This window comes from Dromiciops gliroides, chromosome 2 (assembly GCF_019393635.1).
Source record: "Dromiciops gliroides isolate mDroGli1 chromosome 2, mDroGli1.pri, whole genome shotgun sequence".
NCBI lineage: Eukaryota > Metazoa > Chordata > Mammalia > Microbiotheria > Microbiotheriidae > Dromiciops > Dromiciops gliroides.
The window spans coordinates 37,721,246-37,733,648 of NC_057862.1; the positions used below are offsets into that span (position 1 = coordinate 37,721,246).

The 12,403-nt window shown below is 49.5% G+C and overlaps 1 protein-coding gene across 1 annotated transcript in view; it reads right to left on the reverse strand.

Annotated features, from left to right (window-relative positions):
- The window catches only part of LDB3 (LIM domain binding 3), a 117,203-nt gene that overhangs the window by 21,631 nt on the left and 83,169 nt on the right, over positions 1-12,403 (reverse strand). Inside the window, exons 9-11 of the mRNA XM_043986714.1 lie at positions 11,515-11,550; positions 9,591-9,758; positions 2,698-2,831 (exon numbers count right to left, since the gene is read on the reverse strand). Of these exons, the coding sequence (XP_043842649.1) occupies positions 2,698-2,831; positions 9,591-9,758; positions 11,515-11,550 (338 nt within the window). The remainder of the gene's footprint in view (positions 1-2,697; positions 2,832-9,590; positions 9,759-11,514; positions 11,551-12,403) is intronic.

Consider the following 12,403-nt stretch of genomic DNA (forward strand, 5'->3'; position numbering starts at 1 on the left):
TCGGTGATCCCTGCCGCCAAACATGAGCCAATACTTTCTCCTGTAGGAAAATACCCATATGCTAACACTTTCTCCCATAGATTCTCAAGGAGACTCAGCAACACGAGAGGCAACATAGTACAGGGTGGAAGGAACACAAGGTTCGAGTTCTGTCTCTGCCACTTACTAGCTAAGCTCCCTCTGGGTCTCAGGGTCCTCATCTGTAAAATGAAGGGAGGGTTTTGGACTAGATGGAATCTGTGGTCTCTCCTAGCGCTAAATCTATGATCCTGTGATTCCCACGATAGCTGTGTGACAAGTCTCTGAACCTCTATTTCCTCATCTCTAAAATGGGAATGTCCATTCTTAAATGGCCTACCTCACAGGAGAGCCCTGTGTAAACCTTAAAATAAGTGGCGAGTGATGTCCCTAAACCTGGAAACTTTGGGAAAACTAGCCCATCTATAACCCTGGCCTGTCGGCGCCCTTTGCTAAGACCAGCGCCAGCCATTCCTTGCCAGAGTGAATTCCTGTCCCTCCCACCCTTCGGGCAGGAATGAGTTAATGTCTGGGAGGTAGGTGAGATCTTGTTGTTAGGAACCAAAGCAAATCCCAATCAAGCTCAACACCAGCCCTACAGGTCTGAAATCATTCTGGGGAGTGAGGGAGTTCAGGGGAGGGCTGGGCTCTTCTCTGAGCCTTCATTCCACTCCTCAGTTCCCGTGGGTCCTGAAACTGGAACTAAGGGTATGCTGCCACCTAGTGGGGCACGGACAGATGGACCAGATGTAGACTGGAAGAGAGCCAGGATTTAGGAGGAAGGAAATGGTGCCAGGCTCTATAATACTCTAAGAGAAGACCTTTGTCCAGGGGCATGGCTCCTATGGATGGTGCTTCCAAGGGGCAGGGAGCACGGGATTTTTCGTCTAGTCGTCTTTGCCCAGGAACTTCTGTTCCCCAAGTTAAGAGAAACCCAAGTCTGGGTAGGGTTGGCATCTCTCCAAGGAGGTGCTATTTTCTTTTAGGATTCTGAACATTAAGCAAGGCCGTAGCCTGGCTACCCTGGCACTCTGCCCCATTGTTCCTGGTGCTATATTTAGCATTTCAAAATGCTTTTGGTTCTAGCAAGCTCATGAGGCTTGTACTTCTCTTAAAAGGGCACGGCCTTGGGAGAAATCGGCTCTCCTGTGGTCCTGCCTTGCTGATGGTCTAAGCCACCCCCAACCATACTACCAAGCGGGGCCCTGACATCAGATCCCAAAGGGCTATAAATAAACTTGTCAGGGGCTCTCATGGCCTGAGGCTCGTGTTTTGAGGTGCTCCATAAACTGCCCACAACCTTCATTTCCCAGCGACAGTGTCATAGAATCTAGAACTGGAGAGGACTTTAGAGATCAAATAGGGGAACCCTCTTGTTTTACTGATGAGGAACTGAGGACCAGAAAGCCTGAATGATTTGTCCAAGGTCACACAGGCTAGTATCTGTGGTCAGACAAGTAGAATTTTAAATATACATACATACATATATATATATATATATACGTATATATATATATATACACACACACACACATATGTCTATATGTCATTTTTCAATTAATAAGCATTTACTTTCTCTCCCACTTCAGCACCCCCCCCATTTCTTCAGTAGAACAACAACAAAAAATAAAGCAAAAAAGAACCTGTGTAATACAAATTCCTAGATAAGCAGAGCTAATTCCCCTGTTGGCCACATCTAAACCATCGGTCTCATACACAGGTAGGATTGAAGCTCAGCTCTCTTGGCTCCCCAGTCAGTGGCTCCCACTGAAGCTCACACAACTCCCCCTCTTTTGCTTTGTCTTCTCCGTCCCTGAGCTAGGTGCCGCTAAGTCCAATTAGGTGCTGAAGGGGGATTGGGTGGTCCCCTGTTTCCTCTCTCTGGTATCTTTGGGATAAAAGAAGCCTCTGCCTAACCCCTGCTGTGGCTCCAATGACCTTTAGTCAGGGAATTCTCTTTGGGTTTATCCTATGAGGAAGGCACCATTAAAAAATGTACTCAGTGGGCCTTTGTCCCAGAACTCCAAGGGCATGTCCAGAGGGACCACTTTCGTTCCTCACGCCTGCTTCACGGGTAGGAGGCTGGGGGGATGATGTCAGTCCTTGAGGCCTCTCTGGGAGAGAGCCAGAAGGGCAGTAAGGTCCCAGTAGCAAAGGCCTTTGTGGGAGGATGTTGAAAACCATCCCCTTTAGGGCCCTGACCCTTCATCTGCTCCTGGGTTGTGGGAGGAAGGACAGGGAGGAGCTTTCGTGCTTTCCACCTGGCTCCCTGGGAAATGCCCTGGCCTCGTGCCAGTCTGCCAGCCAGCTCTGAACAGACAGCTCTTCCTTTCCCTGAAGGGCAGGTGAGCTGGCACAAGGGTGAACTTGAAACCTGTCATTCTGCTCTCCAGCAGCTCCCAGAAAGTAAGGCTTGTTTGCTCTTTGTGGGAGAATGAGAGTCTCCTAGCTGTTAAGTCCTGGTCTCTAAGAGAGGGGAGCTCATTGTGGCCCCTGTACTGGAAAGATTCTGGGTTCAAGGTCACTGCAAACCCTTTCCCTATGCCTGGGATGTGGGATCCTCCACCAAGGAGCCCAGGTTTTGTCAGATCTCCTGCTCCCCCTAGACCTACACACACACACACACACACACACACATATCTTCTCCACATACACACTAACCTGTCCATGTGCTCTCACCTGACTGGTAGACTGAAGGCCGGATGCTGGCGGTGGTGACCACCCGGGGCTTTGGAGCAGTGGCAGGAGCTTCATTGTAATTGGCAGGAGCATGGGATGCTGAAGCCGCCGGGGAATAGGAAGAGCTAAGGACCCTAGAAGAAAAGGGGAGCAGTCAACAGACCAGAGCACAGGGAAGCTGCTCTGCTCACCCCCCTATTTTCGGCCAATCCCCTCCTCTCCCCAGCTCCCTCTGTCCCTGCCCCACAGGGCATATCCACAGCTGCATCCAAGGGATTGATTTTCAAGGGATCTTGGGAAGGAGAAATGTCATCAAGAAAACCGCAGTTGTTAGTAAACTGGGGTGGGGAAGGCAGGGCCCTGCTGGTGCCCCTTGAAAAACAAAGTCCTCTGGTTTCCTTGAAATGCCTAGAATTACCTCTCCCCACCCACTGTCTACCCGTGTTTGAGTTGTCAGCAATAGGAGACTCGCGGCAACCGTAGCAGAGTCGCCCACACCGGGGAATAGGCTTTAGGGAGTAACAAAATTAGCAATCAACAAGTCACATTTCCAAGGCACATTAAGGCTGGCTAAGTTCTCTGCTCCCATATGAGTCAGTAGGTACCAGGATGGGGGTTATAGGATTGAGAACTGAAAGGGGACTTAGAGACCCTTTTGAGATACTAGGGTCCTTAACCTTTGGGCGTTAGCCCCTCCTCAGAATCTTGTTTTGGGTTTTGTTTTTTGTTTTTTGTTTGGTTTGGGGTTTTTTTGCAGGGCAATGGGGGTTAAGTGACTTGCCCAGGGTCACACAGCTAGTAAGTGTTATGTGTCTGAGGCCAGATTTGAACTCAGGTCCTCCTGAATCCAAGGCCAGTGCTCTATCCACTGTGCCACCTAGCTGCCCAGAATCTTGTTTTTAAAGATACAAAAGAAAGTTCACAGGATTATAGAGGAAACCAATTACATGGAAACATTCAACATTTTTTTAAAACCCAAGTTTACAGATTCCAGGGTCAGAACAAGGCTCAACGACCTCATTTGACAGAGGAAGAGATGCCTAGGGAAATAATTCCTTTCCCGTGTTCTCCAGGGTGGTGGAGTTATCTCTATTTTCCAGATGAGGAAACTGAGGCATGATGACCAGGATCACACAGATGGGAAGGGTCACCTTCCTCAGCCCCAAACCTCAGTGACTAGTTACATTTCCAAAGTCAATTCCTAGGACTTAGAAAAAAAGATGGAGGCCCACTCCTAATTCTGCACAATTGTAACTCTATCCTTCTCTGGATGAAGAAAGACCCAGAAACCTAAGACTGTCACTAGTAGACTCAAGAGGGCACAGCTCAGGGGGCAGCTAGGTGGTGCAGTGGATAGAGCACCAGCCCTGGATTCAGGAGGACCTGAGTTCAAATCCGGCCTCAGACACTTGACAGTAACTAGCTGTGTGACCCCGGACAAGTCACTTTACTCTCCTTGCCTTGCCAAAAAAAGGGGGAGGGGGCACAGCTCAGTGTTTCTGAGGGTTTTAATTCAATTCAACAAGAGACCTACTATGTACAAGGTAGTAGGGCTAGAGAGATCAAGACAGAAATGGAAAACAGTCTCTGCCCTCAGGGATAGAAGTAACTAAATGGAAGATAGACCGAGGGAAGGGGAAAGAATCAAGCATTTATTAAGCTGGTCTACTGTGTGCCAGGCACTGAGTGCTTTACAAACGTTATCTCATTTGATTCTCACGACAACTCTGTGGAGTACACACTATTATTATACCCATTTCCTGGTTGAGAAAACAGAAGCAGTCACAGGTTAAATGACTTGCCCAGGGTCACCGAGAGAATAAGTATCTGAGGCTGGATTTGAACTCAGTTCTTTCGGACTCAAGGTCTAGTGCCTAAGTGCTACTTTGTTGCCTAGAGGGCAGAGAACAAGCATTAACATCCAGGGCCTTGAATAAAAGAAGCTCTTCACTGGATGATAGAATCATTTGTCAGTCAGTTGGTCAATAGATAGTTATTAAGTACCTACAATGTCCCAGGCACTGGCACATGGATTCTGACGTCTTCACCCAAGGTGCTGTTGTGTACAATGGAAGAAATAGACTCTGGCACTAGAATACCCAGGTTCCCATCCTGGGTCTCACCCTGAATGGCCAAGTCTCTGGACTCCCATAAAATAACCAAGTGATCCCAAAGGTTCCCTGAGGTTTCAAATCCTGTTATTTTAGAGCCTTCTCACCCTGTTTTCCAACAGGGGTTCTTAAGGATTTTTGTGTCCTGGATGCCCACCCAGCCTCCCTTTGGACCACCTGGTATAGCCCAGGGGCCCCTTCTCCAAATCATGAGTTTAAATGCATAAGATAAAATACATGGTTTTACCAAGGGAACCAATTATATTGAACCAGAATACGAACAGTTCCAAGTTCACCAACTCCCTGATCTCTATTGGACAGTCGGTGGGCCCAGGTTAAGGGTCATTCTACAGACAGAGCTTGACTCTAGAGAATCACAGAATAAAAAGCTCTTTCCGCTCAACAGATCAGAGAGAAGGTGGTAAGAGTGGCTGACATTTACACAGCACTGTGGGCTCTGCAAAAACTTGGCACCCACTACCTCATTCTATCCTCACACAACCTTGGGAGGAAGGTGAGAATGGTGTTGTTGTCCCCATTTCACAGACAAAGAAACTGAGGTTCAGTCAGATGAGTGACTTTCCCGTTATATAGTTAGTGAATGTCGGTGGAGGGACTTACTCCATCCCAGGTGTCTCCTCATTCTATGCCTGGTATTCCTTATATGATGCCATAGGGGATTTCACAGGTAGGACAAGCATCATCCCCATTTAACAGAAAACCACGGCTAAGATGGTATAGCTAATAGAGAGAAGAGCCAGGATGCAGCCCCAGGTAATCTGGCTCCAAGGGAGCTGAGGGGTCGTGGTTCCAGGGCTCCCCTTGCCTGGGTCTGCCTGGATCCTATCCCAGCTAGACTGTGCACTGGAAACAACCCAAGATTTGGGCTCCAGTGCTCTCTCCTCCACTTACCTCAGACAAGTCACATCCCCCGACCCTGAGGTTGGAGGGCCACGAACATGGAGCCCAAGCTTTGGCGAGGGCCTCCAAGCCAGGAAGGTTTCTGGTGAAAGTGAGCTGCAGCTGAGCCTAGGTCACAGTCACAGTGTCACAGAGTCACCCAAAAAGAAAGACCTACTAGAGGGCAGAGAGGCCCATTGGTGCTGGGGCCCAGAGGACCTGCCCGGCGACATCCCAGCTCCTTAAAATACTGGGCCTGCATTTTTCTGGAGCTTCTCAGTGCTTTCTTCACTTTTGGAATAACTAGCCCAAGAATTATCATTCCCATTTTATAGATAGAAAAACTGAGGCTCACAATGGTGAAGTGACTTGCCCAGGAAAATACAATATCTTCTATTTCTAAGATATATATACAAATATCTCTCAAATAGAGATCAATTATATATGTAAATATATACCATTTAAATGTATATATAAAGATATATACCAAATAAATATAAAGATATATATTTGACATATATTTATTATATATGTATGGATTTATATATATGTAAATTATACATATATTTATATATATAGTATATATACACACATATACAAATACTTGTGTATATATACATCTGTGTATATATATTATGTATGTCTGCACTGTCTTCTCCAATAGAGTCTAAGCTACCTGAGGGCAGGGACCATTCCATTTTTTTTTGGTCCCTGTATCCTTAGAACACACTGAATAAATGAATGGGTTTGCTGATTTTCCAAAGTCACACAGCTAGGAAGTGTTGGCACCAGGCCCCAGATTGTTCTAACTCCATGACCAACATGGCCATCATTACTGCCCCCTCCCCAACACACACATAGCTGAGTGGATTGGCCAGGGCAAAGACCACGTACCTGTCCTCTGAGGACTGGTCTAGTTGAGTTTGGAGAAGCCGACCACAAGGAGACTGACTTAGGTGATTGTTCTGACTAGATACCTCATGAAATGGTCTACTAAGAAGGGCTGGGGGGTGGCTAGGTGGCGCAGTGGATGAAGCACCGGCCCTGGATTCAGGAGTACCTGAGTTCAAATCCGGCCTCAGACACTTGACACTTACTAGCTGTGTGACCCTGGGCAAGTCACTTAACCCCCATTGCCCTGCAAAAAAAAAAAAAAAAAAAAAAAAAAAAGAAGGGCTGGGACCTTCATCGGACAGAGAGAAAATCTGGATAGATCATCCAGCCCAACTTCCTCACTTTGTAAATGAAGAAAGGAACTCTCAGAGAAGTCAAGCCCCTGGCTCCAGGTCACCCAGGTCCTGAGGGGCAGAGCTGAGATTTGCCTCTGATACCTCTGACTCCACAGTCATGCTCTGTGTCAGTGGGGGGAGCAATTCCCTGGATAAAAGCACAAGGATGTCCAAGCCTGGCACAGAATGTGGAGCTGGGCGGGGGGGGGGGGGGCAGTGGGAGGTGGAGAGCATTGTCAGAGATGTTGCCCCCTACCCTGTCTTCTCTGGGCAGCACTGAGCTAACCTCTTCTGAGCTCTGGGGTCTGAGGCGCATCAGTGGTCTTTTTTTTGTTGTTGTTTTCCTGGCTCTCTTGGGCAGATTTTCAAGAGAAGGCCAGGAAACAGTGTCAGGAGAGTCCTGATTTATCCTTGCTCTACACACACTGTCATCTAAGGCCCACAGCTGGCAAGAAGCCTATGGCGCTTCCCGGCCCGTCGGCTCCTGTGGAGGACCCAGGACATGTGGCTAATTCTCTGAGTGGGGGAGGTGGAGGGGGAAGGGCAGGGGGTCAGTGGGAGCTCTCCCCAGCTCTCCCCAGCTGGAGGGGCCCTTTGTGGCTGCCACAAGGACCACATTCATGGGTTTTGGGTTTCCTTCCTCAGGCTTAATAGCTTCATTCTTCTTCTTGGAAAAAAAAAATAGCATGCACGTTTAAGGAGAGAAGGTCAAAGATGAGGGACAAGAAAGCCAAGTGCTATTCTCCATGGAAGGACTGAAAATGAGCTTCTTACAGACTTGAGAAGTTTGCTTTCCCAAATTCCTCCCTCCCCCATCTCCATCTCCCTCCTCTCCACCGCCCACCATCATTCTTCCCGGGAACTCCCTCTCTCAGTGACTCTAGGCTCAGGAGGGGAGGGGAAGCCAGAACAAAGAAGGGATCTCCCTTGGGGCTCCGCTGACCAACTGGACTGAGCTCAGGAGCTTTGGTGGCCTAGCACAGGGAAAAGAGCCGATGCCCCGGAGTTAAAGCGCCTGGTTTCCAGTTCCACCTCTGATGTGGTACACGGGTGACCTTAGACAGTCACCTCGCCTCTGGTTTCAGCTTCCTCCACTGTTAAACAAGGGGAGTGGGTGACATGTTCTCTGAGGTTCCTTGCTGGGGAAGTCTGGATCTCCAGAAGTGATCCCTGGCTGAGCCTGGGGGGTCGGGATCGGGGGGCGGGGGAATAGACAACGGGTCCCTTTAGGCATCACATCAGGAGCCCCAGGAGCACTGAGATAAGAAAACCAATCCCCCGATGACCAGGGCCTCTGGGAGAGGAAGAGAAACAGGCTGGCTAGGAGAGGAAGGTGGGGCGAGAAAGGGCTTTCCTTAGTCACCTAGACCTAGAAAAGGGAAGAGGGAAAATCTCATGCTGAGGAAAGAAGGGGGGGGGGGTCTTCCTGCGCATGAGTCACAGGTGGCCACTCAATCCCCAGCCCTGATACACTACACTCTGAGGTCTCTTCCAGGTCTATAGGATCATTGACACAGAGGGGACCTCCGATGCCATATACCCTAACCCACTTATTTTACAGATGAAGAAACTGAGGCCCATGGAGGTCAACTGACTTGTCTGAGGTCACACAGCTAGTGAGCATCAGAGGCAGCACTTGAACCCAGGTCCCCTGACTCTAGAGCCTATACTCTCACCACTGCACTACTCTGTCTCCCAACATACCACACTAACTGACTGACCACTGCCATCAACTGCTTTGGAAACAGCTTTTTTGAGGTGCCTAAGTGGCCAATCCAACTGAATTTAACTTTAATGGTGTGTGTGGGTGTGTGTGTGTGTGTGTGTGTGTGTTGCAGGCAATCAGGGTTAAGTGACTTGCCCAGGGTCACACTGCTAGTTAAGTGCCTGAGATGGAGTAGACTTTGGATGACAGAGACTGTGACATCTCAGTCTCGCACCAATCTGAGCACACAGTAATAGGTGTTAAGTCAATATAGGATTGATTAAACAGGATCGCTTTCTGAGGCAGTGCAACATAATGGCTAGAGACCCGAATGTAGAGTCAGGAGACCTGTGTGTGAACCCCACCTCAGACACTTAATAGCCACATGATCCTGGGCCTTTTAGAACCTCAGTTTCTTCATCTGTAAAACGGGAAGCATTGTAGGTGTAATATCTACTGTCACCATAACTAGCATTTATACAACACCTTGAGACATAGACAACACTTTGCAAACATTATCTTATTTGAGCTTCTCAATCCTGAGAAGTAAATGCCACTATTATCCTCATTTTACTGTTGAGGAAACCAAGGCAAATAGGTTAAGTGACTTGTCCAGGGTCACACAGCTAGATTGGAGGGAGCAGGAAAGCCTCTGAGGCACAGTTCTTGACTGTCAGAGTTGCTAGGAGGGAAATGTTTTCTAAATTGCAAAGAACACCAGAGATGAAAGTCGTTTCTTCTCCTTCACCCCTTTGCTCTGACCCTCCAGGACCACAGGTGGTGACTGTCTGGAGCTACAGAGCAGGGCGCCCATACAATGAGGCACCGCTCTCCTGTCAGGCTGGCAGGGTTTCTAGGGCTGACCTTTCCCTCTGGACTCCTCTTGTTGGGGCATCTTCCTTAGTGAAAGCCCATCCATGACCAGGGCCTGAGCTTAGGACCCATTACCTTTGGAAAGCAGGCGAGAGGCTGTCAGCAGAGACAGAGGCGGTGGAGGCAGCTGGGGGTGACGCTGGGCAGGCTGGGCTGGCAGCGGCAGTAGCAGGCGGATGGGCAGAAGCTGGCGGCGGAGCAGAGGCATGGCTGGTAGACACTGGAGCATGCTCGATGGGGGTACTAGTTAGGGTTGGAATCAAATAGAAGAAGCAGTTGAGACAAGGTTCAAAGAGTCATCTGGAGTGAGCCAATAGATGGGGTGGCTGGGAAGGACAAAGGACATTGGTTTTTCAGTAGGGAAGAAACCACTGGAGGAGGGCAGAGGAAGCTAGGGGAACCCCAAAGGGGAATGGGGTCTGCGAGGTTGGGGTGGGCCCCCCTTCCTGTTGTCCTGCTGGGGGGGGAGGGGTAGGAACAACAGAACTCAAGTCCTTGGACACTCTTCTCCTTGGCTTGGTTACCTGGGAACAGACCTGGTCAGCTCCTGGGTGGCCAATCCACTCTGGGAGCCACAGAAATAAGGCCCTTGACATGCTCCCAACCCAGAAAAGCCTGGCTTGTTCACCAAAGGTGCCCAGAATCTCTCTCTCTTAAATATCCCACAGAATATTTCCTAGGCTCCTCCTGAGGACTCTTTAGTAAGGAATAGTTAGGGGGGTGGAGTGGGGGGCGGGGAGGGGGGGGGGAAGAAAAGTGGCCCAGGGAGTCTAGACTGGTTTTGTGCATTGACTTGGACAGATCCCTCAGTCCCTCGAAGACTTTCCTGCTCTCTCTCCTTCCTGCCCATCCCATGGGGGTGATGGGGGGGGGGGGCAGGGAGGAGGCACAAGGTGGAAGAGAGAAGCCCAGCAAAGAGGAATGGAAGAGAGATTCCAGAAGAAAGGAGAGAGGAAAGAGTAAGCATCCAGAAATGATGCCACAGGAGAAAGCGGTGTCATTTTAAAAATTAAGGCCATTTGTGAGGAGAGCTCTGTGGGCGCCCCCTGCCACCGAAAGGGGTGGCAGAATGCTGCTGAATATCCCAGTGATCCCATGGTCAAGCCGGGAAAACACCCCTTGCAATTCTGCGCCGTCAGAGTCTTCAGCCAGCTTCCGCTCATCTGCCTCCCCGCCCAGATGCTGCCCTCCCCATCCCCTTTCCATTTTACAAGGGATGAAATTAAGTCCCGGGGAGTTTCTCTGAATGGCCTTAAATCAATGCAGCCATTAGGTGGTGAAGGATGAAAGTCCCAACTTTCCCTCAGGGCTTCTGGCCTCTAACAATGATTATTCGCTTGTCCTTTCCAAAGCCTGGCCTCCTGACTGTGGAGACCGCTGTGAGCTACTGAAGGGAGCACCGGATTTAGGGTCAGAGGACCTGAGTTCAAATTCAGCTCTGCCATCTGTAGACCAGCCAATACACATTTATTAATCATTCACGATGTACCTACTAGGTACTGTGTGGATACAAAGAAACATTGTCATGGGACCCCACATTTAAGAAACACTTATTTTCTATGCACAATGCCGCACTGAGCCCATGGCAGTTATCCATCCCCTCTGTTTACTCCTCTTCGAAAGGTAGGTGATAAAGCCCTCCCTGCCTGCCTCGGGAAGCTTGCAGAAGGATCACGGAAGAGAATAGAACAGAAGTAAATCCACGAAGTGTTATTGAGTGTTGTTCTGGGGGGGGGGGGCGGAATAAAAAGACCAGCTCCAAGGAGGTTCATTTGAAGGAGTCCCCCTCAAAGTCCCATTCCAGTCCCTAGCGTAAGGGAGTTACAGAAGAGATTCACCATTTCTATTTACGAGATCCAACTGCCTGCATCTTTGACTGGACAGGTCAGTACTTGTGAAGAGGGGGGCTCCCTCTGAGGAAAAGAGGGAGGGAAGGTAAAGGAAGGGAAAGGGAGGCCCGGGCAGAGGGACAGTGAACACAGAACACAGAAAACGTTACCTTCTTCCCGCTGACTCCTTCGAACTGTCCTTTCCGCTGTGAAAGGGGGGAGAGAATGTGAAGAAGCCGGGGAAACACGGGGTTTGGTGAGGAAGAAAAAAGGAAAAGAAGAGATCAGGAAAGTAGCAATCAGGTTGAGTGCCTGGCTGCCCGAGGCATTGCTGCTCTGGGACAGAGGACTCATTTTATGGTCAGAAGGTGTGGAAAACCATATTCTAAGGAGATGGGTAGTAGACGGAACTTCCAGGGAAATCCTGGGGGTGGCTTCAGGACTGTGGACAGAAGTCTGAGCTCGGGACTCCTCTGGGCAAAGTTCTGCCCAGAAGGAAGTGGCCTTTTTACTTTGATCCCAAAGCACAATCAACGGTAAGCCATCAGCACTGCCACAACTCTCTGTGGGGGATGGCATGGTGGGACAGAGTTGGAGAAATTCCCTATCTATTGCCCGGGGCCGAAGGGAAGGGTTCTGTCTCCCCCAACCTCATGGGTCTGCCTGAGTTTTCTGACTATACCGCAAAGGACCATCAGGGAGGCAGCCACATCTGGGGACCCAATATGGTGGCTGCTCTAAGCTGGGGAGGGAGGGAGCCCCGAGCCAACCGGGGGTTCCAGAGGAAGGTGGTACAGTTCTTCTATTACTGGCTGGCCAAAAGAAGGCATTCTCACTCCTGCTTAAGACCCCAAATCAGGGATAGGATGGTATTAAGAAGGTCACATGCCTGACTGAAGATTAGTGATTATACTCTACACCAAGTAGAGGCCCAATGCAGAGGGACAGAGCAGTGCTTAGCAGCCTGGTGACTGTCCTTCTATGTCCCTGTGGAGACAACGAAGCTTAGCTCATCATAGGGATGATCCTATCAACATGACTGTGTTCAGTTCTCTCTAC